We start from the raw sequence: 27,882 nt of genomic DNA, 5'->3' as shown, positions 1-27,882 counted from the left end.
TGTTAATTAGTAACTAAATATTAGTCGGTCTATTACACCGCCATATACATTTATATATATAAGGAAGCATAAGTTTGAAAGGGAGCAGAAAAATAAGGAAGAAAAAAAAAATAGAATTGAGGGTCATAGTGCAAGAGACGGAATCGGTGTTCAACTAGTTTATCAATCTCTTTTCTTTTAAGGTTGTGTATAAATTACGCTTTTAATTTTACATATGTTATAATTTTACATATGTTATGTAGTTGATTGTTTATGTTAGATTGGATTGAATATTTGAATTATATGATGTGAACCTAATATTGTTATGTGTTGTTTGGAATTATTTTGTAGAATATGATATGGATTTGTGATTGGTGCAATGGATATGTGAGTGGTGCAAATCATATGTTTATATGTGGCATTAGAATATCTTGAATCATTGGATTAAAGAGGATATGTGACAATCTTGTCCTGTGTCTGATATCAATGATAATGGAAATAGATCTACGAGTCATATTCAATGATAATGGACCTACGGGTTAAAGAAAATATGCCAAGAGGGACCTTCGTGGAAAAGTCAAATTAAAAAGGGGCCTTCATGGAAATCTCAAAATGCAAAGAGGGGCATTCGTGGAAAGGTCAAATCAAAGAGGGACCTTCGTGGAAAGGTCAAATAATAAAAAGGGACTTTTGGGTCGTATACAATGAAAATCCCGGGCAGATACCAGACTTGATCTGTCAAAGAATAATAAAAAGAACGGAGAGGCATATGCATATGAATATTAAATTGTCTATGATATTTATTACTTCTGGTGATATATCTTGGTGAAAAAATGTGTTTGATTTGTGTGTGAAATTAAAGGTAAGGTTTATATACAATGAGTTGTGGCTCATATAAACCACTAATATTTTTCAGGAATAAGATATCAGTGAAGTTTTTGGTTGACGTGGGTCGTAGGAACTGCATTTGTCATCAGGTTCGGTGGCTGACGCATTTTGACAACCTTCTCCTCCTCATCATTTTTGCATGTAGATAAATGTGTAGTATATAGAGTGGTGAGAGGGTTCCACTACTGTTCAGAATGTTTTGAAATATGTACTTGATAAACGTTGGTTTTGAACTTATATAATATGTGGGTTTCATTTACTTGACGTGTGGATTATTTATTTTAAGACTTTGAATTTATTTATTATAAGTAGTTACGTCTATTTATATTTGAAATAAATTCATGTTTAGAAACCAATTTTATACAATTTATATATTAAAGTTTAATAAATAATTTGATAAAATTCTGTGGTTTAATGATCATTCATAAAATTAACCTCAATTAATTCAATGGAATTCTGTGATAATTTTCACCGGATTAATATAATATCTCGTCTTACCCTTTCCTACTGTTTTATAGTTCCTTTTTTTTCAGTTTTATTCCGTGCAATTTTCTCATTATTTTCCGTGCAATTTTCCTGCATTTAAAATTTAAATAATATTAATAAGCTTTTGTTCTGTTCTAACATGTCAATTGTATTCATATTAGTAGAATATCAGTTATTAAAATTATACTATTAATATCGAAACACGATAACTTTAACAGATATAGAATCATGTTGCTTTTAATACTACTTATAAATTTATATTTATAAATATTTTTCTATGTTGTAATTTAGGGAGAACTTTTCTATTTACAAATTTTGGAGACAAACTGGGGGTAAGAAAAAGTCGTAGTTCACTATCTGCACATAGACATAGACTTATCTAAAACTAGTAGTCTAGTAAGTTTTAGCGGCAGTCCATAATTAATGTTGATTATGCGATGCGTTCGAAATCATCCAGAAGTTTCAAAATTATCACAATATAGAGATAGCAGACAGAGGAGAATGGATGATACGCCATGGAGAAATAGAGAGGTGGTTAGGCCAAACAGCTCGACGGAGTGAAGTAGGGAAGCGGTTGCATGAATATGTCGACTATACTTAATTATTATTTGCACTTATTGTTGGAAAGAAATCAAGAGGGAAATCAAATCACAAGTAAATAGTCAAGGAGATATGAAATTAATTGTGATTAGTAATTTACCATGTAATAAGGTAACTAGAATTAGGGTGAATCTTTACCTTATTTGTATAGTCTCGTTCCCTATATAGATGGTTGTAAACCATGAACAATTCAAGTTAAATAAAAATCAAAGTCTTTCAACATGTCATCAGAGCATAGGCTTAGAAACAATTTCATCATAGCCTAGAAATTTACCTCTCTCGACCTCAGGCAGAATAAGCCATGGCCGACGACGACAAACCCAAAATCCCAGACGACAACAAGCTGAGGGTCAGCAAAAACGTGTCTATTGCTGTAAAGCTCAACGACACAAACTATCAAATATGGGCACGATTGATGAAGATCCAGATTGAGAGTAGAAGGGTACTCCGCCACATCAACGGCAATCTGCCACCACCCGAACCAGGGGCGGCTGACTACACGGAGTGGGATGAGACGGATCTAATCGTCTTCTCATGGATCCTAGACAACATCGAGACAGACATCGTCATCGATTTCGCCCATCACCAAATGGCAGAGGCTCTATGGAAGAGTATAGCCGTAACTTTCGAAGGAACATCCGATCCATTCCTGCTATTCGACCTAGAGGAAAAGGCAGAGAACGTTAAACAAGGGGAACAAAGCCTCGAAATATATTGGCGGCACTTACACGGGACTTGGATTGACGTGGACCGATGTCAAGAAAAATCGGTCACATGCTGCGACAAAGGAGTAGGGCAGTTCTGGAAGTACATTGAGACGCGCCGACTTTTCAAATTTCTGACCGGCCTCAATCCAAAGTTTGATCAAATGAAACGAGAAGTCCTCAAGGAGAAACCATGGCCTCAGCGGAAGTCGCATACGGCTGGATTAAGCGAGAAGCCGCGCGGCTGAGAATCATGCCGACAACAATCAACGAACCAGCCGGTGCAACTACCGACGCCTTATCATCATCGGGCAACATCGGGCTCGGATTTGCGGCCCGAAATCAACAACGGAGTGGACCGCCACCATATCGAACTGGAACGCCAACCGCCCCGAATCGTCGACCGTTCAAGCCCGACAAATAAAAACTTTGGTGCTCCCACTGCGGAAAACACAAACATACCAAGGAATCGTGTTTCCTTCTTGTTGGGTTCCCGGAATGGTGGGATGAAAACCAGAAAGCCAAAGCAAAATTGGCAATTGGTGTAACCGAAAACGGAGGAGGAGCATTCCCTGCGGCCGGAGCGGGCAACCAGGAGGCTGCCGACGCTCAAGACGACCGGAGAACAGAGGCGGAGTGATCGGGGAGGCAGCAATTGCCAATTTCAGGAGAGGTGGCGGGATGTTTGGAGGTAACGGGTGGTTGGGGTTGTATAACCCTAGCCCCCATTTCTTATTTTCACATAAAACCCCCACTTCCATAAAATCTCATATGCTACCCCATCATATATCCCATGTCGCACATAAGTCCTCCAAATTCGAAAAATTGCATAATTTACCCCACAGTGATCATACTATGCAATTAAGTCCTCGAAAAATTGAAAATAGAGAAACTGACCCTCCAAATCCGAAAAATCCTTTTGTTAGCCCTAATTATTTTGCACCCCTTGAAAACACCCATATTGCGTGCATGGCAAAAAATTTAGAGGGTAGTACTAAAAGTGAGTGGATCTTTGATTGCGGGGCTACAGATACTATGACTTATGATATGGAAGATTTCTCTACTTTTAACGGGACAATTAAAAGCCAGATTCAAACTGCAGATGGCGAATTAACTTCTGTGCATGGAAGTGGAACTATTGAAATATCTCCAAGTCTAAAACTTAAGAATTGTCTCTATGTGCCAAAATTGTCTCACAAATTGATGTCTATTAGTCACGTGACTAAGGAGCTGAATTGTACGTTATTTATGCACCCAAACTTCTGTGTGTTGCAGGATATCAGGACGAGAAGGATAATTGGGCGTGGCACTGAGCGTCAAGGCCGCTATTATGTGGACGAGATAGCTCACCAAGGTGGCGCCGCGATGCTTGCTCACGGATCTGCTAATAGAGAAGCTTGGTTGTGGCACCGAAGATTGGGTCATCCGTCTGCGGGTTATTTTAAATTGCTTTTTCTGAAATTTTCGCACCTTAAAGACATTTCATGTGAGTCGTGTGTTTTGGCTAAGAATCATAGACAGTCTTTTAAATCCAGTAATACGCGTGTTAAAGACATTTTTTCCCTAGTTCATGCTGACGTGTGGGGCCCTGCGCCTATTACTGGTGATCATGCTTTTAAGTATTTTCTTTTGTTTGTTGATGATTGCACAAGAATGACCTGGGTGTATTTTTTGCGAAATAAATCTGAAGTGTTTGAAAAATTTGTCATATTTTTTAAAATGATTCAGACACAATTTCACAAAACTGTCTCGGTCCTTAGGTCAGATAATGGGAGGAATTTGTCAACAAAGACATGGAAGACTTCTTTAAAACACACGGGTTAGTACATCAAACCTCCTGTCCATATACACCAGAACAAAACGGGGTAGCTGAGAGAAAAAATCGAATTCTTCTTGAAATAACTCGAGCTTTGTTTTTTGATTCAAATGTTCCAAAATTCTTTGGCCAGAAGCAGTCGCTACCTTAGTCTACCTTGTAAACCGTCTTCCTACAAAAATACTTGATATGAAAACACCCCTTCAAGTTCTTTCCAAAGTGTCGAAAATCCCTGAACCTCTCACTCTTCCGCTTAAAATTTTTGGATGCTCCGTCTATGTGCATGTTCCGAAACACGAATGAACAAAATTTTCTGCGTGCGCTGTGAAATGTGTCTTTCTTGGGTTTGAGATTAATAAGAAAGGATATAGATGTTATGATCCGTCATCTAGGAAGATAATCACTACTATGAATTGCAACTTCCTTGAATGCGAGTATTTTTATCACACCCAACTTAGAGGTCAGGGGGAGAGAGGTGGAAATAGAAATGGCCTAGGAGAGATAAGTGGACCCCCAAGTTGGTTGGTGCCTCAATCAAGCAACTCCGAGGCGGGACCAACAGAACAAGCTAGCGCCACCGCCGAGCAGGTCACGTCTACTGTAGATCCTCCTCAGGAAACCACGCTACAGTCCAATCCTCCTCCAGTGATATCTGAGGTAACTCCCGAACCTGAATCTGAAAGTACATCTGTTTCTACTGACAATCCTGGCACAGATGAAGTCACTGTCGTTGATGGAGACACTGGTCGATATATTCTTCCCCAACGCAGCACTCGAGGTATCCCACCTAAAAGATATAGTCCGGAAAAGATCGGGGCTAAGAGTAGATACTCAATAGCAAATCTTGCTAAAGCCAATCTCACATAAATGGCTAGGGCGTTCACAACCGCCCTGTATGAAGAAGAAGAGATACCTCAAACAGCAGAAGAGGATATGAGAATGCCTCATTGGAGGAAAGCGATGATGGTAGAAATGAAAGCCCTAATGAAGAGCGAGACGTGGGATGTATGTACCAAACCAGAAGGTGTGTGAGCTGTAAGATGCAGGTGGGTCTTCACCATCAAAAGGAGACCAGATAGATCGATTGAAAGATACAAGGTAAGGTTGGTAGCCAAGGGATACACCCAAACTTATGGGGTCGATTATGCCGAGACATTCTCCCCAGTTGTCAAAATGAACACTATCCGAGTTCTATTCTCTATTGCAGCCAACAAGGAGTGGCCCCTACACCAGTTTGATGTCACTAATGCATTTCTACATGGTGAACTCTCAAAACCAATATACATGGAAGCTCCACCAGGTTTCTCTGAAGGCTTCAAAGATGGACAAGTGTGCAAACTCAAGAAGACGTTGTATGGGTTGAAATAGTCTACGCGAGCATGGTTTGGGAGATTCACCGAAGTAATGAAGAAGTACGGGTATAAACAGAGCAACTCCGATCATACTCTATTTCTGAAAAGGAGGGAAGGAAAGATTACCTTCCTGATCATCTATGTGGATGATATGATCCTCACTGGCGACGATGATGAAGATATCAAATTGTTGAGACAGAACCTGTTTTCAGAATTTCAGATGAAGGATCTTGGAGTGCTGAAGTACTTTCTGAGAATAGAAGTATTGAGATCAAAGAAGGGAATCTTCATTAACCAGAAGAAGTATGTCCTCGACTTACTGGCAGAAACTGGAATGATAGATTGCAAGCCCGCAGATACTCCTATGGTACAGAATCATGTGCTACAGATAGTAGAAGGAGCTGAACCTACTCATCGCACGAGGTATCAACGCTTAGTTGGAAAGTTAATTTATTTGTCCCTTACGAGACCTGACATTGCATACGCAGTTGGAGTAGTGAGTCAGTTTATGCACAAACCCCAAGAAGCTCATTGGGAAGCAGCACTGCAGATCGTTCGATACCTAAAAGGAACTCCTGGACATGGAGTGATGTTTAAGAAGCATGGTCATATGGACATATATGGATTCACAGATGTTGATTGGGCCGGAAACCCAAATGATCGGAAGTCAACCGCGGGGTACTTCACATTTGTTGGTGGTAATTTGGTCACCTGGCGAAGTAAGAAACAAAAGGTGGTAGCTTTGTCGAGTGCAGGAGCAGAATTTCGAGGGATCAAGAGTGGATTGGCTGAGATCCTATGGTTAAAAAGGCTAATGATTGAGTTGGAATTGATGCCCTCCGGACCCTGCAAACTATTTTGTGATAACAAGGCAGCCATCAGCATATCTGAAAACCCAATACAGCATGACCGGACAAAACATGTCGAAGTTGATCGACATTTCATCAAAGACAACATTGAAGCCAAGGTTGTGGAACTACCGTTTGTCCGATCAGAAGACCAGCTAGCTGATATTCTTACCAAAGTTGTGGACTCTAGAAGTTTCCATGAAGTATTGGGCAAGTTAAGTTTGGATGATCCCCTTACTTAACTTGAGGGGGAGTGTTGGAAAGAAATCAAGAGGGAAATCAAATCACAAGCAAATAATCAAGGAGATATGAAATTGATTGTGATTAGTAATTTACCATGTAATAAGGTAATTAGAATTAGGGTGAATCTTTACCTTATTTGTATAGTCTCGTTCCCTATATAGATGGTTGTAAACCATGAACAATTCAAGTTAAATAAAAATCAAAGCCTTTCAACACTTATTTCTCATTTCTGCTATATGTAAAGTCTATATATATTGAGAATTCCAGACGGCTAAATATCATATGGAAAATATCAGTATATTGGACGAGTAGTTCGTAGGCCTCTTTGGAGGATTTCTCATTGTTATTTTCTCTGTCCTATCAATAAAGTAGAGTTTCCTCCTTTTCCTCTTTATTGCTATTTCGCAGAGCACTACTCAGTGCTCATTTCTATTCCGGCGGCCTTAACTCTACCAATGGAAGCTCCAACATTGTATTTCTGACGGGGAGGGCATTGCGGAGCAACAACTATGTTTCTCGTCTGCATTCTTAAGAAGGTAATACTCTAAGCTTGTCGGATATTGCAGAAATTCTTTTGAGCCAAATGGAACGTAAGAAATCTCAACTCTGGAAGAAGAGGCCACACTATAATGCATGTTATTTATTTATTTTCTGTGTGGGGTCTTGGATTTCGCTTGCTTGGTCTCAAACATTACTCTGGAAGAAGAGGCTACTCTAGTTTTTAAGCACAGCAAGAGCTTCAGATTTCGGGAACGTGTCGCCAGGACAAACAAGAGCACTGCTCAGGAGGAAGATGTGTACATGAACGATGCATCTGCATCTGTGTGGGAAGGTGTTGAGGCGCTCGCAACAAATTTATCCCCCACTGAATCTGAATCTGTGTGGGAAGGTGTTAAGTAGCTCGCATCAAATTTCTCCCCTACTATCATGTCGGGAAGTTATTCATTCAGTGGAGAGTTCTATAAAGAAGAAATCAGAACCGAAACAGGAGACTGGATCAAGAGCATAGCGAATATCACCGCCTCTCTTATAGATATCCATGTTGGCCTGTGCGACCCTCCTATCCATCTGCAACCCTAGTTCGGACAACCCAGCAGCTCCTCCGGACCACCGCCTCTCCACCCCAATCCGAACAGCCCGGCAGCATTCCTCTAATCTCCTCCTCCAGACACGCAAATCTGAGAGCAGCACCGGGGCGTATCTCATCTTGCGGAAAGATGACTCATTGACTCGGATTATCCTTTCCTACTGTTTTACAACTCTTTTGTTCAGTTTTATTCCGCGTAATTTTCTCCTTATTTTCCGTGCAATTTTCCTACATTTAAACTTGAATAATATTAATAAGCTTTTGTTCTGTTCTAACATGTCAATTGTATTCATACTAATAGCATATCAATTACTACTAAATTTATACTTCGATAACTTTAATAAGAGAAATGATTTTTTGACAATATGGCAATGTCCTAATGGGGTTAAAATAATAATTATGCATTATGTTTTATTTTTAGTTAAAGTTATAGTTTGTCTATATACTTCTTTGCCCTTGCATTTATAATAATCTATATGTAACAGATGTATTAATTAAGATCTCAATGCTTAATTATGGAAGATATACATGGAAGCTGTTGGGACCCACGTCATTTAAAAGAAAAAAACATGGATAAGGAAAAAATTTATCTCTTTCATTGTAAATTTTTCGTCAATAAAGAAATTTAATAAAAGTAATAATTTTAAAATTTATTAAAATTTTGAATACTTATGTAATTTTATAAAATATTAAATTTAACACTATGTCCACCTTATCTATCCACTAAATTAATGTATTATTTTTGGAAATTTCTTCATAGTTTATTCTCTTTTTATCTCGTTATTTTATCCATTAATTTTTGGAATGTTATGTTTAATCTCGATGAAAAATAATACTCCCTCGGTCCCACAATAAAAGTCTTATAAATCCAATGCATAATGTGTTTTTGCACATTCTTAATTTCAAATAACTTTTTTATTAATTTGAACGGTTAACTTTTTTTTATTAAAACACTAACTTTATTCACAAGAAAAGAAACATTTTTAGCAAAATATAACTTTCGTTCACAACTTTTATTCATAAAATTAATACTAACTTTTTATTCATTAGAGCAAAATTATTTATTTATAAGAATAATAACTTTTGAAATAGTAGTAACTTTTATTTTCAATAATAGTAACTTTTTTAAAATAACAATAACTTTTAGTCGCAAAACATTAACTTTTATTTACAAGAACAATAAATTTATTCATAAGAATAATAACTTTGTTTTATTGGAAAATTAATTTTATTTTACCAGAACTATAACTTTTATTTGTTACAATAATGCTTTTACTGATAATAATAATAATAATAATAATAACAACATTTTATTAATAAAAATGATTATTTTTTTCACAATTATAACACTCTTGTAAAATAGCAAAAAGAAATAACTTTTTTATGCAATAAACAATAACTTTTGTTTGCAACAAAATTATATTAGAGTAATAAATTATACTACTATATACTACTATTAAACACTATGATTTTCATAATAAATGTAAATTTTATCTAAAAAACAATACTCTTTATTCGATGATGAAGTGCAATTGAGTAAGTAACCTATCTATCCGATAGATCAAAGAGTTTGAGTCATCACATGTTAAATAGAAAACCATTTTGATCCTTTAAAAACAATAGATTTTATTGGTTACTATAATAATTTTATTTAAAAAAATAATATTTTTTCTTGATAATAACAATATATTTTATTTATTAAGATAATAAAGTTTATTAATAAAAAAATAAATTTTATTATTAAAATAATATTCATAAATTAAATTTACAGGATTTATAAATTTTATTAATAAACTAGTAAATTATATTTTTAAGAACAATCATTTTTAAGTTTATATTTTTAAATATTACATGAGTGTTTTCTCATTTATAGAAATACTCTAACTGAAACTACAAATACTCTAATTAAGTTTTAATCACTTTAATTAAAACCATAAATACGATAAATATGAGCATAATAAGCATGCTTTAATTAACTAATCATAATCTAAGATATATCTTTCCAAAAGAACATAGGGCATATTAGCCCATATTTAAATTAAATTTATGACAAAGTGACCCCTAACAAATATAGAATCATGTTGCTTTTAATAGTACTTATAAATTATATTTATAAACATTTTTCTATGTTATAATTTAGTGAGAACTTTTTAGATGCGGTATAGTACAAATTTTGGAGACTATCTTGGGTAAGAAAGAGTCGTAGTTCACTTTTACTATAAATAGTAGGTAAATTTCATTTTCTACTAACTCATTCCACTCACATTCTATATATAAGTGAGACTCATATTTCACTAACTTATTCAACTCACCTTTCTTTACATTCTTACAACTCGTGCAATAACTAAATAGGACTCCTATTCCGGAACGGATAGAGTAATATTTAATATTTATTATTATTTTTAATGGAAATTAATAATTCATTAAAATTTAATTGAAATCATATCCCAATTCCATCTTTCAATTTAAAAACCCATAAATGAGTTTGATCCCTCTCCATGCTACTAATATCCGATGAAATTGATATATGATTCAATTAAATTTTAATAAATTATTAATTTCCATTAAAGAAAATTAAATAAATAATACTAATTAATATGAAAAGAAAAGTTGAGGAGAGAAAAAAATATAGGAAAAATGTGATATTAATATCAATTGAGAGATATGATTATAATTTTAATAAAATATTGCATATTAAATTCATAAAATATTAAAAAGTCATCTAATTTGATTTATTGAATTATAAAATTGATGTAAGATTACTATTTTTTATAATTTATTAGAAAAAGACTTGAACACAACAAGATGGAACATGTTAATATTAGAATATTAAATACTAGTTTAAATCTAATTTGGGAAGTTTTCATATGCAAAATGCGAGTCAATTTTGAGTTTCACGTGTCAAAGAAGTGTCAAAGAAGTATTGGTGGGGCATACCACCTCATATTGCCATCATGGTATCTAGACTAGGGAATATTTTCTTAAAAAATAGACCAGTTTTACCATTTTGGGTCGTCCAATGTGGACCCCACAATTCACTAACACTACTTATCTCTTACTTTTTTTTCATCTCTCTTACTTTACCAATTGAACATTAAAACTCGTGCCACATACAACTATGTCTATTTTTTATGGATGGAGATAGTATATAAAAATAGACTACACATTCCATTTTTTCTCACCCACTTTCCTTTTCATTTCTTAAAATTCGTACCAAACTCAAATGATTAATACAAATACAAAATTGTTGGAAACATATGGAAAATGTGGGAGACCTTTGATGTGGCCAAGACCTATGGCCTTTCATCTTAGGTAACCCCCAAATACATAAAGAGATAACTTGATTGCAAGGCCTTTCAAGTGTTTTCTCTAGCCTATAAATAAGCTTGATCTTAGAGTGGAAGGACACACCAACAAATCATTCTCTCTTCTCTCTAGCTCTCAAGCATTCTAGTTCGCACTTAGGAGCATTGCATTGCTCGGTTCTCGCCTCCAATTTAAGTTCGCCGGTGCCTACGAGTTTGAGGTGCTTTAACTCGGTAGGAGGAAAGTCGTTTCATCCTTGGGGACGTTGCGCCAATCCGTGAACACTAGCCGGAGCGTATCTCATCTTGTGGAGAGAGGGATATCTCGACTCGACTTGAAGAAGACCATAGTTTGCATCTTGTTCTTTTATTATATTTACTTTGTTTTATTTACCTTCTAGTTTGTTGTTCTTTTGTGATAGCAAGAGTTTGCCCGTGTAAAGGCTGCAATATTTCCAACAATCGCAAAACGAGATATTGTACTCTTGCTGAAATCATGTCGATTCACTATGGAGTGGTTAATTCCTTGAGATCTATTCTCTTGAGAATGGTGTTTATCGTTTGTCATCTGACAAGCAAGACCAATTTAGACTTGGTAGTAGTAATTGGGATGCATAGGTTATTGAATATACCAATGCATATATGGTTCAATATAATTGTGTACTTATTAATGGAGACAATATTGTGCAAATTATTTGAACATGTTGTTATAAACAACAAAGATCACGAGGTGGTCGCAATGGTCTCCGACGTGGACCATGGTAATAATCCAAATGAATGGTTTGTTGATACTGGTGCCACATGTAATGTGTGCTCCGAGAGAAGCGTTTTTTCTACTTACAAATCTGTTGGAGGTAGAAAAGTACGTATGGGAAACCAAGCCTCTTCTAAGGTGGTTAGTGTGGGTAATGCGTTCCTAAAATTAGGATCAGGAAAGGTTTTTACCCTTAAGGATGTGCTGCATGTCCCAGACATCCGAAATAATTTGGTGTCAGGCTCACTTCTAGTAAATTGGGGATTTTCACTTGAATTCAAGTGTGAAAAAGTTATATTGACCAAGTATGAAAAGTTCATAGGTGAATGTCACCTAGTGAATGGGCTTTTTGAGCTGAATGTTACGGTCATTCACCGTGGAAAAGGAATAAGCAATAAAGAAGATGACACATCCTCTTATTTGCTTGAAAGCTCTAATTTATGGCATAATAGATTGAGACATGTAAATCTAAATGCTATAAAAAGATTAGTGAATCTTGATTTACTAAAAGTTCACGAGTTTTACTCACAAAAGAAATGTGAAGTCTGTGTTGAAGCAAAAATGACCAAGCTACCGTTTCGCTCGGTAGAACGGAGCACAAAACCTCTAGGATTAATTCATACAGACGTATGTGATTTAAAATTTGTGCAAACTAGAGGTGATAAAAAGTACTTCATCACATTTATAGATGATTGAACAAGGTATTGTTACCTTTACTTATTAAGAAGTAAAGATGAGGCAATTGAAGCGTTTAAAGACTTCAAAAATGAAGCCGAAAATCAACTTAATTGTTGAATTAAGTGTGTTCAAAGTGATGGAGGTGGAGAGTATGTAGCCCCGTTTGCAGAATTATGTCTTGCAAGTGGTATAATTCACCAAACAACGACTCCATATTCTCCCCAGTCAAATGGAGTTGCTGAACGAAAAAATCGAACACTTAAAGAGATGATGAATGCTCTGTTGATTAATTATGGCTTATCCCAGAACATGTGGGGGGAGGCTGTGTTAACAGCGAATCATATCCTGAACAAAATTCCACCAAAAAATAGGGATGTGACTCCTTATGAGTTGTGGAAAGGCAAGAAACCTTCGTATTCATACCTCAAAGTGTGGGGGGTGCTTAGCGAAGGTAGAAGTGCCTCCTCCGAAACAAGTTGCAATAGGCCCTAAAACAGTCGATTGCATCTTTATTGGCCATGCACTTAATAGTAGTGCATATCGTTTCCTAGTCCATAGGTCAGCTGTGCCTGGCGTGGCTGAAGGAACAACAATTGAGTCAAGAAATGCTATATTCTTTGAGAATGTGTACCCTTGCAAGAAGCAGGAGGATCGTTCTAGTGAAAGAATGATGGATGAATCCACTAGTTCTAATCCTCCAAAAAGGACGAGGTCAAGTCCTGAGGATATAGAACCAAGACGTGGTAAAAGAGTTAAAATTGCTAAGACTTTTGGTCCAGACTTCATAACTTTCATGTTGGATGGTGAACTAAAGTCATTGGCGGAAGCTTTGTCTGGCCCAGACGCAGCGTGGTAGCAAGAAGCTATCAATAGTGAAATTGAATCCATCATGAGAAATAACACTTGGGTGTTAGTAGACTTGCCTGAAGGCTGTAAGGCTTTAGGGTGCAAGTGGATTCTGAAAAGGAAATATAAGCCCGATGGTACTATAGATAAGTACAAAGCTCACCTAGTTGTCCAAGGCTTTAAGCAGAAAGAATGGTATGACTTTTTTTTATACCTATTCACCTGTTACGAGAATCACTTCCATTCGGGTGCTTCTTGCGATTGCTGCTTTGCACAATCTTGATATTCACCAAATGGATGTGAAAACTGCATTTCTGAATGGTGATCTGGAAGAAGAAATATATATGGAACAACCCGAAGGGTTTGTTGTGCCTGGGCAAGAGCGTAAAGTATGCAAACTGATAAAGTCATTATATTGGTTGAAGCAAGCACCGTTACAATGGCATTTGAAATTTGACAACGTGATGTTGGCAAATGGATTCACTATTAATGAGTGTGATAAGTGTGTTTACATTAAGAACACAGATAATGGGTTTGTTATTGTATGTCTGTATGTTGATGATATGTTGATAATGGGTAGCAATAGTGCCATTATTAACGAGACAAAAAATATGTTGAAAAGAAATTTCGATATGAAAGATATGGGTCTAGCTGATGTGATTCTCGGAATCAAAATATTGAGGACTAATGAGGGAATTGCCTTAACGCAATCTCATTATGTTGAGAAAATGCTTAAGAAATCCAACTCGTTTGATTGTAAGCCAGCAAAGACTCTTTTGGAGCTCAATGTCCACCTGAGCAAGAATATGGGTGATTCTGTTGCTCAAGAAGAGTATGCAAAGATCATTGGAAGTTTGATGTTTATCACAAACTATACTCGACCTGATCTTGCTTGTCCTGTAAACAAGTTGAGCCGATTTACGAGCAATCCAAGCAAGGAACATTGGAAAGCTCTGTGTAGAGTTTTGAGATACTTGAAGTATACTATTAAGTTTGGGTTGCATTACACAAGATATCCCCAAGCACTTGAAGGGTACTGTGATGCAAATTGGATCTCTGATTCAAAAGACTCATTTTCGACAAGTGGGTATGTGTTCACTATGGAGGGTGGTGTTGTTTCGTGGAAATCAACGAAACAGACGTGTATTGCTCGTTCCACCATGGAATCTGAGTTTATCGCATTGGATAAAGCAGGGGAAGAAGCCGAGTGGCTCAGAAATTTCCTAGAATGTATTCCCTGTTGGAAGAAGCCAGTGCTCGCAGTACTGATACACTGTGATAGCAAAACAGCTATAGGTAGAGCACAAAGTGGCTTTTATAATGGTAAGTCTCGACATATTCGTCGGTGACATAATACCGTAAGGCAGTTGATCACAAGTGGCATTATCTCAGTTGACTATGTAAAGTCAGTGGATAACTTAGCGGATCCGTTAACGAAAGGTTTAAACCGTGATCAAATGTATAAATTGCTAAAAGGAATGAGACTGAAAACCACATCTTAAAAAGATGATTATAGTGGTAACCCAACCATACGATTGGAGATCCCATGGGATTGGTTCAATGGGAAAATGAAGCTATATGAATCTAGCTATAACACTTGGAAGATTTTAATCTTCATCCATTCTTTAAAAAGCACTTAGTGTTGTAACTTGTACGTGGTAAGAGGTTAAGTCTTTGACTTTTAATGATTCTTGAAATCTCAAGGAGATGTAGTATGACATGATACTCATGAAAAAATCACCTATATAAGTGAGAAGTGAGGCCGCTTCGTTTGTGTGAGTTACTTATGAATTCCAAAGAGGTGTTCCATAGCCGAAACGGACACAAACGTGAGAACTGATGGAGTTGAGACAATATTGTGTTGACGCTATTGACTAGGCATACACCAACGAGGAATAGTTCAAGGCATCGCGTCCACTAGCCCACCAATATGTCCGATAGTGTTGACTATGGAAGGTTCAAAATCACAAGTTACCTCTCCAAATGCAGTATCATTTCTCGAGAACTGAGCAAAAGAGTCTGCATACATGCATACTATATAAGTGAGAAGTGAGGCCGCTTCGTGTGTGTGAGTCACTTATGAATTCTAAAGAGGTGTTCCACGGCCGAAACGGACACAAACGTGAGAACTGATGGAGTTGAGACAATATTGTGTTGTTGCTATTGACTAGGCATACACCAAGGAGGAATAGTTCAAGGCATCGCGTCCACTAGCCCGCCAGTATGTCCGATAGTGTTGACTATAGAAGGTTCAAAATCACAAGTTACCTCTCCAAATGCAGTATCGTTTATCGAGAACTGAGCAAAAGAGTCTGCATACATGTCTGGTGTTGGTTTGAGCTTGCAGCGCTCTAACCTATGTGGGGGATTGTTGGAAACATGTGGAAAATGAGGGAGACCTTTGATGTGGCCAAGACCTATGGCCTTTCATCTTAGGTAACCCCCAAATACATAAAGAGATAACTTGATTGCAAGGCCTTTCAAGTGCTTTCTCTAGCCTATAAATAGGCTTGATCTTAGAGTGGAAAGACACACCAACAAATCATTATCTCTTCTCTCTAGCTCTCAAGCATTCTAGTTCGCACTTAGGAGCATTGCATTGCTCGGTTCTCGCCTCCAATTCAAGTTCGCCGGTGCCTACGAGTTTGAGGTGCTTCAACTCGGTAGGACGAAAGTCGTTTCATCTTTGGGGACGTTGCGCCAATCTGTGAGCACTAGCCGGGGCGTATCTCGTCTTGCGGAGAGGGGGATATCTCGACTCGACTTGAAGAAGACCATAGTTTGCATCTTGTTCTTTTATTGTATTTACTTTGTTTTATTTACTTTCTAATTTATTGTTCTTTTGTGATAACAAGAGTTTGCTCGTGTAAAGCCTGCAATGTAAAGCCTGCAATATTTCCAATAAAATTGCATGTAAAACTACGACGTTCAAAGGCACAACAATTGGTGTTGTGTTATTCCCCACAGTAGGGGATCATCCTCACAAGGAGTTGGGTTTATGTATCTGCAATCAAAATCTAAGGAAGATAATTTAGTTTAATTACTTAACTACCGTCAATTTAGTTTGATCTTTTTTACTTATCAAAGAAAATCAAACGTTTCTCCACAAAATCTGTACTCTACAAGTTATTTTTCAATTCATCTACATGTTCAAACGCAGACACTAGAATCCTAGCTTTCAACCAATACCTGTTGATTGTTTAGTTTAAGTTACTTTTAATTCCGCTAACCTCTTTTAATTTATCTTTTCTTTCAGCTTAGGAAAGATTCTTAGCCCATACCTTTGTGTTGATTATTTAGTTTAAGTTACTTAACATTTCCGAAAAGTGGTTGGAATTGCATAGTTTAGTAATTGCTCAAGCCTCTTTATTGTTGTAACCCTTTCTGTAACTTGCCCAAGTTTCCCACATATTCCCTTTCCTTCTGTTCCATAGTAATGGAGTCATTTTGTCATTTTGGTACGTTCGTAGTGGAGTCATTTATCTTTTTAGTAAAAGTCAACACTTTTCTTCCCACTTACTTTTCCATCTCTCTTACTTTATTCTCTCTACTTTTTCTTCTCTCCTACTTAAATAGTATCTTTTTGTTTAATAAATTACACACCATTTTTTTAATCACCATACGAGAAAGAAATGCATCCACTACTATGGAACGGAGGGAGTAATTAATTTCTTATATGTCAATAATTAGATCATCCACAATAAAGCGGACTAAGCAATAGCCTAGCACTATGACTAACCAAAAACACCCCATGTCACGTCACTACGACTAACCACTGCACTGCCACATCACTAGGACTAACTAGCAGCCTAGCCAACAAAACAAATTCACAAATACGGAATTAAAAATTCAGCACATATACAGACAGATAAAGTATAATAATAATTTCATTAAATAAAAACAAATTTACATAGTACAATTCAACAAAAAAAACACCAATAAAAACAAATTACATTATAGATATCAACATGCACTCCTCCGCGCCCATAACTCTTCAATTATATCTTTCTGGAGTCGAATATGTGCTTTTTGTTGTTGAAGATCGGAAAATGCGGCGACTCGTTCGACGCCCCCATGAGGTATCCCTATTCGTACATTGGTGGTGGCCACGCCGTGGCTTGGACCGGCAGCATCTTCATTGGCCCAATCAGTCAGTTTTGGACCTTCATGTTCGACGATCATGTTGTGCATGATAATACATGTGTACATGATATCAGTAATGCAGTTTTGATACCACAACCGTGTTGGACCCTTCATTGTCGCCAATCTAGCCTGGAGCACACCAAATGCCCGCTCCACATCCTTGCGCGCCGCCTCCTGTCGTTGTGCAAAAGTATATCTTCTTTGGATCTGTTCGGCATCTGATCGTCTTCACAAAGACGGGCCACCTAGGGTATATCCCATCCGCCAAATAGTAGTCCATATCGTGTGGGTTACCGTTGGCGATGAAACTGATGGCCAGACCAACGCTCATGCACTGCTCATTGAAAAGGGGCGACGACTGGGGGACGTTGATGTCGTTGTTCGACCGGCTACCCCAAAATACGTATGCCAAATCCACCCCCGGTAGTCAGCTACCGTTCGAGGATCATCGTGGGATTCTTACCTTTGAAGCCGATCGTGTACATCCCTTTCCAGCCGGTAGGGCATTTCTTCCATTCCCAATGCATACAATCTATGCTGCCTAACATCTCGGGAAATCCGTGCACCGACCCGTGCATATCCATTAGAGGCTGGCAGTCTTCGGGGGTAGGCTTCCGAAGATACCTCTCCCTGAATATGTGAATGAGGCTCCGACAAAAATGCTGCAGAAACTCGCGGGCAGTCGTCTCGCCAATGTGAAGGTACTCGTCGAACATGTCGGCCGCGCCTCCGTAGGCCAACTGCCTGATTGCGGCAGTGCACTTCTGTATGGACGAGTGACCGGGTCTGCCATTCGCATCCTCCCTGAATCGAAAATACTTGTACCGACGCTCTAAAGCAGTCACGGTACTCATAAATAGATCTCGGTGCATCCTAAAACGCCGCCAGAAAAAGGGCTCCCAAAACCGCGGCTGCTCAGCGAAGTAGTCGTCAAACAACTGTTGGAGGGCACCAACGTGGTCCCGTGGTACTACATTTCGATGATGGATGGGGCGAGGTACCGCCGGCTGCTGCTGGCGCAAGTGCTCTTGCACCATCCGATTTATCTCCGCAACTCTTTTTTTAATTCGCAACTCTTTTTTTAATTCGCCGCGATTTGTCAGCATCCCCACCATTAGCCATTTTATATCCACAAATCAAATGAGAAATGTAGAGAGAATGAAGAGAAACTCGTTAATACAAGTGTTGCAAATGAAATGAAGTGCAACGAGCCGTATATATAGAGTTTTGAAAAAATAAATTGGAAAAATGTGTTCGCCGATCGCTCGTCTGAAGTGTAGAGAGAAGGAAGAGAAACTCGTTAATACAAGTGTTGCAAATGAAATGAAGTGCAACGAGCCATATATAGAGTTTTGAAAAAATAAATTGGAAAAATGCGTTCGCCGATCGCTCGTCCGGCCACAATAGCGGACAAGCGACCGGCTAACGCCACCCCACCGCGGACGACCGCTCGTCCTACCCATTCGTCCGACACCCGCTCGCTGACTACAATAGTGGAAGAACGCGGCGGACGAGCCACTAGCCGGTTGCTCGTCTGCTATTGTGGATGCTCTTAGTGTCACATACCAAAACCTAGAGCATTGTATGGTCAAATCACCAAGTCTAATCACTTTCATCGTGGTACGACATCCACACTTACCATACACTAACTCACTCCTGGGAATAGGATCCCCTGCTGTGCAAAATGCCACAGTAGGGGATCTACACCACAAATTAATTTCTCCTACTTGTATTATTATTTTTCATTTAAAAAATGAATGGTTTGATTCACCACAGCATCCCTTGTTGTGGCATTTTGCACAGCAGGGGATCTCTTTCCCATACTCCTGTCCTCACATTGTAGTAGAGATGTTTCATTTTAAGTACTTGTTTTGGAAAAATAATACTCCATTCTCCATAATAGATGTCACACTTTCCTTTTTAGTTTGTCCCACAAAAAATGTCATATTTCCATTTTTAGAAAAAGTTCTCTCACATTAATATAAAAATTATATTTTCTCTCTCCATCTAACACGCAAAACAAAACCTCCTAAAATTTTGTGCCGTCCCACAAGTGTGACGTCTTTTTGTGGAACATATGAAATAATAAATAGTTAAAGTAGAGAGATAGTAGAATAATTACATGATAAGTGTAGAGAGTATACATATTTGATATCAGCTTTGGTGAATCTGTTTCGCGTGTGATATATTGTGTGATGAATACCTCTTTGATATAATGCTATTTATATTATTGATTTACTTGGTTTTTGCATTGTTTTAGAGAGTAGTTGTGTTTGATTTTGATCATATTTTGTATATTGTACATTGTTATACCTACTTCTCTATCATATTGGTATCTTGATCACTTTTTGAAGAATGTGTAAAAAATGAGTTAAGAACGGGCTTAAAAGGCGAAAGGAATGATCCAGAGTCGAAAAGGGCGTAAAGTCAAGCCCAACAGGCTCGCCAGCTTCGCAAGAAGACGAAGTCGGCGACCAGCCAGAATCACGCACATAAATGTCGTACGCAGCTGGCGACTCGCCAGCTTCGCAACACGACGAACCTAACCACTCACTAGGGTCCTAGTGCAAAATCACCATAGAGACCTGGCGACTTGCCAGCTTCGCCCAATCACGAAACCTGGCGACTCGCCAGGTTTGACCGACAATGTTTCCACATTGAAAAGTCGGCCCTAGGTATAAAAGGCTTGTTACACGAATCCCAAAGCACATTTTCACGCCCCCACACTCCAAAACTCAGTTTTTCACCTTGTATTACGAGTTTAGCTGTTACATTCAATATAAGGATAGATAGCCTAACAATATGATCACATCCTTACCTGCCAAATGACATTTGAGACGCAAAAACAGGACGATACATAATCGTTCGTAAGTACAAGTGACAGAGTTATTTCAAATGCACATAAAAACCTAGTATTCTTTTCCCTCCAGACAGTTCGGTCCCAACTATTAAGGAGTTGTGTGCATAACTACGTCATCATAAGATCCGGAAATGGCACCTGCGAAAATCCACAGATTAGAACTCTAGCTCGAGCGTACGTGAACATATAATGTTTTAAACAGTAGCACATTCATGCAAACTTGAATGTGAAACTCGTGCGTGCAGCAGAGGACCGAGGACGATGAATACAAACGAAACTATATGGATTCACATTAGAGATTGCTCATGAGGACTGGACCCAGAGGAAATAGAATATTACGCACATGCGGAAACAGAGATTGGTGATTCAACTAATACCGGCACATCAAGAAAACAATTATAATGATGCATAATTGAGCAAGTACGCTGGAAATAGTATGTTACTAACGCGCGTAGAGAAATATTCCTTATAAAAGCTTGAATTCATGCTTTGTTAAACCAGCATCATTTCTTGTGAATCATCAGGTTCATATAGATAATTTGTGCTTTGATGTTTTACTATATTGACTAAATATATTGACTAAATATACTGCACTAAGAGTTTTTCGAAGATTTGTTAGGGCACATGCCATACTTGCAGCAATGAAAGGTAAGGCAAATAGTGAACATTTGACGATGTTAAGAAGAAAAGTAAAGCAGGACGTACCCCAGTAAACCTCGACCCGACCATGTTCTAGGAGTTACAGTCAGATAAATCAGAGAACCCTGCCTCGACAAAACCAAGGGGACAGCTTCACCTTGTTTTTTTTGAGCTTCAGCAGCAAGCCGCTGCAGCAAGTTCTCACCTCTCTCCACATTCCCAAATTTCAGAATCTGATCGCCCAGTTGTAAACCATCTTCTGCAGCTGGAGACAACTCAGTAATTTCATCCACAATTGCAAAGGCTCTGCCGATGTCAAAATCCGCATCCATGGCACTAGAAGCATCTATGGCTACAGAATTGTCAAGGGACGCGGACATGCCAGCAGTTGGCCCTGCGGCATCAAATATGAACGCAGTTAATTCTATGCCATTTAACTAACACACGGAATATATGAACCTCTCGACATTAGCAATAGAATAAATTCCAGTGTGTGTTTTGTTAAAGTGCTATCAATTAACTTTCAGTTCATGTCCATCGCTTAATTAGGCTCGTAAGTGATCGTGTGAATAACTCATCTATCACATATCAAAAACTCCAATAAACAACATACTATTATGAATCAATTAGTAGCTAACCAGAATCCTTAACAGATGAAGTGGTTGTAGCATGTTTTGCAGAATGAAGAATCTCAATATTTTGGCTCATCTTCTCCGTTATATCCTTGTGATCATTACGCAACTCTGCACCAGCAAAAACAAAGTGAGTAAAGGGAGAGCTTCTCCCAACACCTAACTTATATTTGTTAACAGGTAACAAAAATTAAAGCCAATTCACATTCTGTAGTTTTCAATCCAAAACAGAGAGATCGCCATTACCAGCAAGTCTATGCCTGTCAGCTCTGACAGTCGGAATGTCAATATCTGTCCTCGGAAACCCCTGCAAAACCTCAATTTTCAGAACAAGCCGCTACAAAATCTCCATATTCAATTCACTGCTGTAGACGAAGAAATAATACCTCGGAATCGACAAGGTTGCCGGAGAGGCCAGGGCCGCCGGGCTGGCAGAGGCGTTCGATGATGACATTCATCTCCTCCTCTATTCCACTCCGCTTCTCCATCAGTTTCATCGTCTCCGCTTTCAGATTCGTCGCCACCATCTTCAATTGTTCTCAATTGATTGATTACTGAGTACTTTTTTCTACTAGCTAGGGTTTAATTGATTCTCCGATGAAAAGGGGCTAGAGTAGAAAGAAAGCCACCGTTTTTACATTTCTACCCCTGAATTTCAAACTATCTCATTTGCCTCCCCAAATAGATAGATAATGGAGATAAATTTAACAGCATCCGTTTGTTTCTCCAAAGCATGGCCGCCATTAGAGTAGCTTCTAGCTCCTTTACTATTCGTGCCTCGACGTTGCCTTCATCTTCCTTCTCGTCTTCTTACTCTAATTTCTCCGCCTCTGTTTTCACTAAGTTCGAATTCGGTCTATCTTGGAGAGGAATGCGCATGGCGCATTCCATTACTCGAGCAGCTCTTGGTCTCACCCAACCCAAACAGATCGATCCGCCAAAGGTATTCATTTTGCTTTGAATTTACTGATTATCAATTCTCTCATTTGTTTGGAGCTGTGAATAATGATGCATTGGGATAATGTTGGTTTCATGTTAATTCCATTTGATTGTGATAGTATTTCACTTTAATTTTCAACTGATTTGGATGAAATATGACTCATATATGTAACCTGGCATGTTAATTTAATGAGGATATTAGTTATCGGCTTAACTAATTTGATGTGTTGCTGGGATGAGGTAAGATCGCATTTTCGGCAAAAGAGATAGACTTGGTAGAATGGAAAGGAGACATACTTGCTGTGGGCGTCACGGAAAAGGACATGGAGAGGGATGAAAATTCGGCGTTTAAGAATGTAATACTGCAAAAGCTGGATTTGCATTTGGGGGGTTTGTTATCTGAAACCTCGTCGGAGGAAGATTTCACTGGGAAGGCTGGACAATCAACAGTTCTCAGGCTTCCTGGTGTTGGGTCTAAAAGGGTTGGTTTGATTGGGCTTGGAGGAGCATCGGCAAGAACAGCTTACCGCAGTCTCGGTGAGTCTGTTGCTGCTGCAGCAAAGTCTTCCCGGGCTAGTAATGTTGCCATCACACTTGCTTCATCCGAAGGAATTGCTGCAGAACTGAAACCAAGTACTGCTTCAGCTATAGCTACTGGTATGTACTTTTTCAAGATTGCTAGAGTAGAAATGTCCATCTTTGTTTGTAGTTAATGTGGCTGCTCCATGAACTTTAAACAGGAGCTATATTGGGGACATTTGATGATAACAGATTCAAATCAGAATCGAAGAAACCTGCTCTACAATCAATTGACATTCTTGGTCTTGGTATTGGACCTGAGATTGATAAAAAACTCAAATATGCCGAAGATGTTTGTTCAGGGATCATTTTGGGAAAAGAGCTAGTGAATGCTCCTGCGAATGTACTCACACCTGGTTTGTCACATTATTTGTTTTCCTCAATAACATTTTTTTTATATTAACCCTATTCTCATGGCATTCATATTGCTAGACTTTTATGATCTGTAGTTCTCCATATCTCACTTGTTTCTTGAATGTTACTCTTATTCAGGAGTATTAGCTGAAGAAGCCACAAGAATTGCATCTGACCACAGTGATGTGTTTACGGTTAAAATATTGGATGAAGAACAGTGCAAGGAATTGAAAATGGGGTCCTTTTTAGCTGTTGGCGCAGCATCATGCAATCCTCCACATTTCATTCATTTATGTTACAAGCCTCCAGGTGGAACAGTTAGAACCAAGCTGGCCCTGGTGGGAAAAGGCTTGACTTTTGATTGGTAAGTTTTATACCCTAAGAAAGAGATCGTTATCTTTTGATCTCAAAATTTGAACAAGAACAGCCATATTTATATGCTCATCAGATCTTCTTGTCTTGATGTTTTCCTTACAATACAGTGGTGGCTACAATATCAAGACAGGGCCAGGTTGTATGATTGAACTCATGAAATTTGACATGGGAGGTTCAGCAGCAGTATTGGGTGCAGCAAAATCTCTAGGCAAAATCAAGCCTGACGGGGTAGAGGTGCATTTTCTCTTCCTAACTTTCTCTTCCTGGCTTTACTTGATTGATTTATTTGATTTGATTGACTTTGCCTGTTATTGTTATCATAGATTAGAAATAAATTTGACAATTGACTATGTATATTCAGGTTCACTTCATTGTTGCCGCTTGCGAGAATATGATAAGTGGAACAGGTATGCGTCCTGGGGACATCCTTACTGCTTCAAATGGGAAGACAATTGAGGTAATTTCTCATTCCCATAGATTGCAAATTTGTTGTTCTTGTTGATCCAGCTCATCTTCGTATAGGTTACATGGTGTTGGTCATATTATTAATTATTAATAGGCTATATATAAAAAGCATACTTCGAGCTGCTTGTATTGTATAACCTATTTCTCAGTTTTTTTTGAGAAGTAAGTATTTTGTTATTGTCTCGTGTGTTATGTTGTTCAAACAAGAACTTATAAAGGAGCAAACTATTCCAGTTCTTTTGCATTGTAGGTTGACAGTGTCGGTGTCACTAAAGGAACTTTTAGCAGTACCTTGCAGAAGTAAAATAAGGTTCACAACCTAGATATAATTAGTCTAAAAGTTTTCTAATTTTTGAAAATGAATGACACTGGTCTGGTACAAGACTAAATACTGTCTTGGTAAACTTGGGTTGATACTATCTTCAATAGGCGTTTGAGAAAAATGATTTTTCATATGGAAACCTGGCCAGATAGAATAACAAATAATAATTTTTGAATAAACCATTATTTGGTAATAGAAACTACTCCCTATGTCCCATAATAGATGTCACACTTTCTTTTTTAGTTTGTCACACAAAAGATGTCACATTTTCTTTTTTGGAAATGATTCTCTCACATCAATATTTGAAAATAGTATATTACATAAAAATATATTTAACACACAAAACAATATCTCCTAAAATCTCGTGTCATCACCAGTGTTACATCTATTATGAGATGGAGTATTAATTATATAACCAACACCATGCATAAATAATTAGTGGATAAATATATCTCAAACACGAGAACAAATAAATTAACTTCTATAGTGTACTAGTGGTACACATTAATATTTACTTAGCTTGAATTAAGCTATGAGTTACTGTAATTAAGCATGGGCCTAATACCCAATCTTCCTTTGATAATCTAGCGTATTTGTCTTTTATAGAAATGAGAGTTTTGAAAAGAAAACTACTTCATTAGTATAACAACTGTGCATAATTGTGTTCAGATCACAAACGTAGTAGATTTTAGGAGAAATTTTGTGCATCCTAGATCATAGGAGTGGTTCGAATTCTCAGCTCTACAAGTAGGAGGTTTCTTTTCTTGTCCTCACTTAAATCATTTGATCTAGATAGATATCGGCCACACCAACATCCTAGATCTGGATAAGGGAATAAATTACAAGGTATGAGGTGAATAAAGAGGAGTGACAGGACTAGCTGACGATTGTCTCCTAGTAGCAGTAGCTCAGAAGTTTGGTAGCTAATTCTTAGACAACATGTTTTAGGATTTAATTTCATTTCTTTACAATTAAATGGGTTTTGTATTTGTAGGATTAATAAGTAAACATGGATTTGTTTCCTTTAAACTATTCCTAATTGATCCATGCCAGTTAATGAGACTCTTCGTGAGTCATTCCGCATCATTTATGGGAATCGCACCTGGATTTATGACTCTTCGTGAGTCATTCCTATAAAATCAACAATCATGCATAGTAATATGTTGTATAATTCCTAAGATACACTTCTGTGTCATGTTTTCTTAAAATAATAATAGCAATTCCCATTTGAATGGATTCATTGAAATGTTACTTTTGTAGCTTTCTCCTAGTCATGGCTGTGTTACTTAACCCCCGTAATTTAAACTTGGTTCAGATAGGATACACAGTATTCAATTAACTCCAGTGGCAGTAGTGTCATAGGAGGAGATTTATCTGGTCTATTAAGCAGCTTCCTTCCCTTTAGCATTTTGATCCAGTTCAGACAAGTACTGTCTGAAAGTCCCAAAATATTGACCAAGCATGTTTATGTTAGCATTCAATAAGGTTTCTTCACTGATGGTTTTCACCCTCAACCCAACCTTGTAGGTAAACAATACCGATGCTGAAGGAAGACTTACACTTGCTGATGCTTTGGTATATGCTTGTAATCAAGGTGCAGAGAAGGTATAATACGGTGGTTTTGTTCATCATGCTTTCAGTGACATTTTCTCACAGACACAGGCAACATAAGACATTATTATCCTAGAGTCCTTGGCTTATTTTGCAATCCAGTGAACTTTTTTCCGGTTCAAACATTATGATATTTCTTGAAGAAATGCTTATTGCTTGCTAGATGCTTTCATTTCCTACTCGCAGAGAATCACCGTGCATTTTTTTACTTTTGTTGTATTTTGTGGTTGAGTAGCAAGCATTTTAATGTGCAGATAGTGGATTTGGCTACACTCACAGGAGCTTGTATAGTGGCTCTCGGACCCTCAATTGCAGGTATGTTAGATAGGTTTATATAGATTCTGTTATAGTAACATACATGAATAGCTAGAGATGCTACACCACCTTTTGAAATCGATTTGTTGTAGTCATTCTTTCAGACCAAAATACACTGCTCATTTCATTAAAAAATAAACAGGTGTTTTCACGCCAAGCGATGATCTAGCAGAAGAGATGTCAAGAGCTTCAGAGAATAGTGGGGAAAAACTATGGAGGCTGCCGTTGGAGGAAGCTTACTGGGAGTCCATGAAGTCTGGAGTGGCTGATATGGTAAATACCGGAGGTCGTCAAGGTGGTGCCATCACCGCAGCTCTTTTCTTGAAACAGGTATTGCTTTCTATTCAGCTTTGAATGCCAGTCTTGCTAAACCCATTGTATTAAAGATAGACTGTGTTTTGTGGGATAGTTCGTTGATGAGAAGGTACAATGGATGCACATCGACATGGCTGGCCCCGTTTGGAATGACAAGAAGAAGAGTGCAACTGGATTCGGGGTTTCAACATTGGTCGAATGGGTAATCAAGAACTCTTCCTAATTGGGAAAATGATTATATTGGAACTATATAAGTAGTCCCCTTTTATTTAATACTACTATCTTTTTTGGATACTATTTTTTTGTTAACATTGTAGAGGTTAAATTGTAGCAGCTATGTTTTAGTTAGGTTAAATTCATTATGAGTATACAATTTTGAATTTCCAACAATTTTTTTGGCATCTGATTCATTCAGGAGATGATATGGAATAAGCTCACAAGCCATCATACTTGTCTTATGTTTTTTTTTTTCTTTTTATATTTTGTTGTGTGTACACAGTACACACATATATGCAAGTGTGGAATTTGAATTAAGTGGTTGTTTGGTTAAAGTTATTTTTTTTAAAAAAAACTTATAGCTTTTGGAGGGAGCTTATAAAATGTTCTAGAACTTATAAGATGCAATGTTGTGAGAGATTATATTTTTTTTATCATATAAAATTGTGATTTCACTATCATTCTGGCTGGAGACAAATCCTAGTACAAGAATATATTTTTTATAAGGGCAGTAGCATAGATTACTCCTTT

The 27,882-nt window shown here is 37.7% G+C and overlaps 2 protein-coding genes across 2 annotated transcripts; one reads left to right on the top strand and one right to left on the bottom strand.

Annotated features, from left to right (window-relative positions):
• Window positions 1-20,439: 20,439 nt before the first annotated feature.
• On the bottom strand, window positions 20,440-22,402 carry LOC121795712 (26S proteasome non-ATPase regulatory subunit 9-like). The gene is made up of 5 exons (XM_042194292.1): window positions 22,247-22,402; window positions 22,107-22,167; window positions 21,867-21,971; window positions 21,295-21,622; window positions 20,440-20,727 (listed from the first exon to the last, which is right to left on the bottom strand). The coding sequence occupies exons 1-5, from the start codon at window positions 22,385-22,387 to the stop codon at window positions 20,706-20,708; spliced, it is 657 nt and encodes a 218-aa protein (XP_042050226.1). The 5' UTR covers window positions 22,388-22,402; the 3' UTR covers window positions 20,440-20,705.
• Window positions 22,403-22,593: 191 nt separating this feature from the next.
• LOC121795711 (leucine aminopeptidase 1-like) lies at window positions 22,594-27,579 on the top strand. The gene is made up of 10 exons (XM_042194291.1): window positions 22,594-22,803; window positions 23,045-23,456; window positions 23,540-23,734; window positions 23,871-24,096; window positions 24,215-24,341; window positions 24,469-24,564; window positions 26,422-26,499; window positions 26,760-26,820; window positions 26,963-27,150; window positions 27,230-27,579. The coding sequence occupies exons 1-10, from the start codon at window positions 22,594-22,596 to the stop codon at window positions 27,356-27,358; spliced, it is 1,722 nt and encodes a 573-aa protein (XP_042050225.1). The 3' UTR covers window positions 27,359-27,579.
• Window positions 27,580-27,882: the final 303 nt, after the last annotated feature.

Source organism: Salvia splendens, chromosome 3, assembly GCF_004379255.2.
Source record: "Salvia splendens isolate huo1 chromosome 3, SspV2, whole genome shotgun sequence".
Taxonomy (NCBI): domain Eukaryota; kingdom Viridiplantae; phylum Streptophyta; class Magnoliopsida; order Lamiales; family Lamiaceae; genus Salvia; species Salvia splendens.
This window is presented reverse-complemented; position numbering and strand designations above follow the sequence as displayed.

Excerpts from the sequence above, each read along its gene's own strand:
- LOC121795712 (XM_042194292.1), bottom strand. The coding sequence starts at position 22,387 with ATGGTGGCGACGAATCTGAAAGCGGAGACGATGAAACTGATGGAGAAG. Across the intron at positions 21,623-21,866 it reads TTCATCTGTTAAGGATTCTG|GGCCAACTGCTGGCATGTCC; the intron begins GTTAGCTACTAA and ends TTGATGCCGCAG. Across the intron at positions 20,728-21,294 it reads TCGGGTCGAGGTTTACTGGG|GTGCCATTTCCGGATCTTAT; the intron begins GTACGTCCTGCT and ends GGATTTTCGCAG.
- LOC121795711 (XM_042194291.1), top strand. The coding sequence starts at position 22,594 with ATGGCCGCCATTAGAGTAGCTTCTAGCTCCTTTACTATTCGTGCCTCG. Across the intron at positions 23,457-23,539 it reads TGCTTCAGCTATAGCTACTG|GAGCTATATTGGGGACATTT; the intron begins GTATGTACTTTT and ends AACTTTAAACAG. Across the intron at positions 24,097-24,214 it reads AAAGGCTTGACTTTTGATTG|TGGTGGCTACAATATCAAGA; the intron begins GTAAGTTTTATA and ends CTTACAATACAG.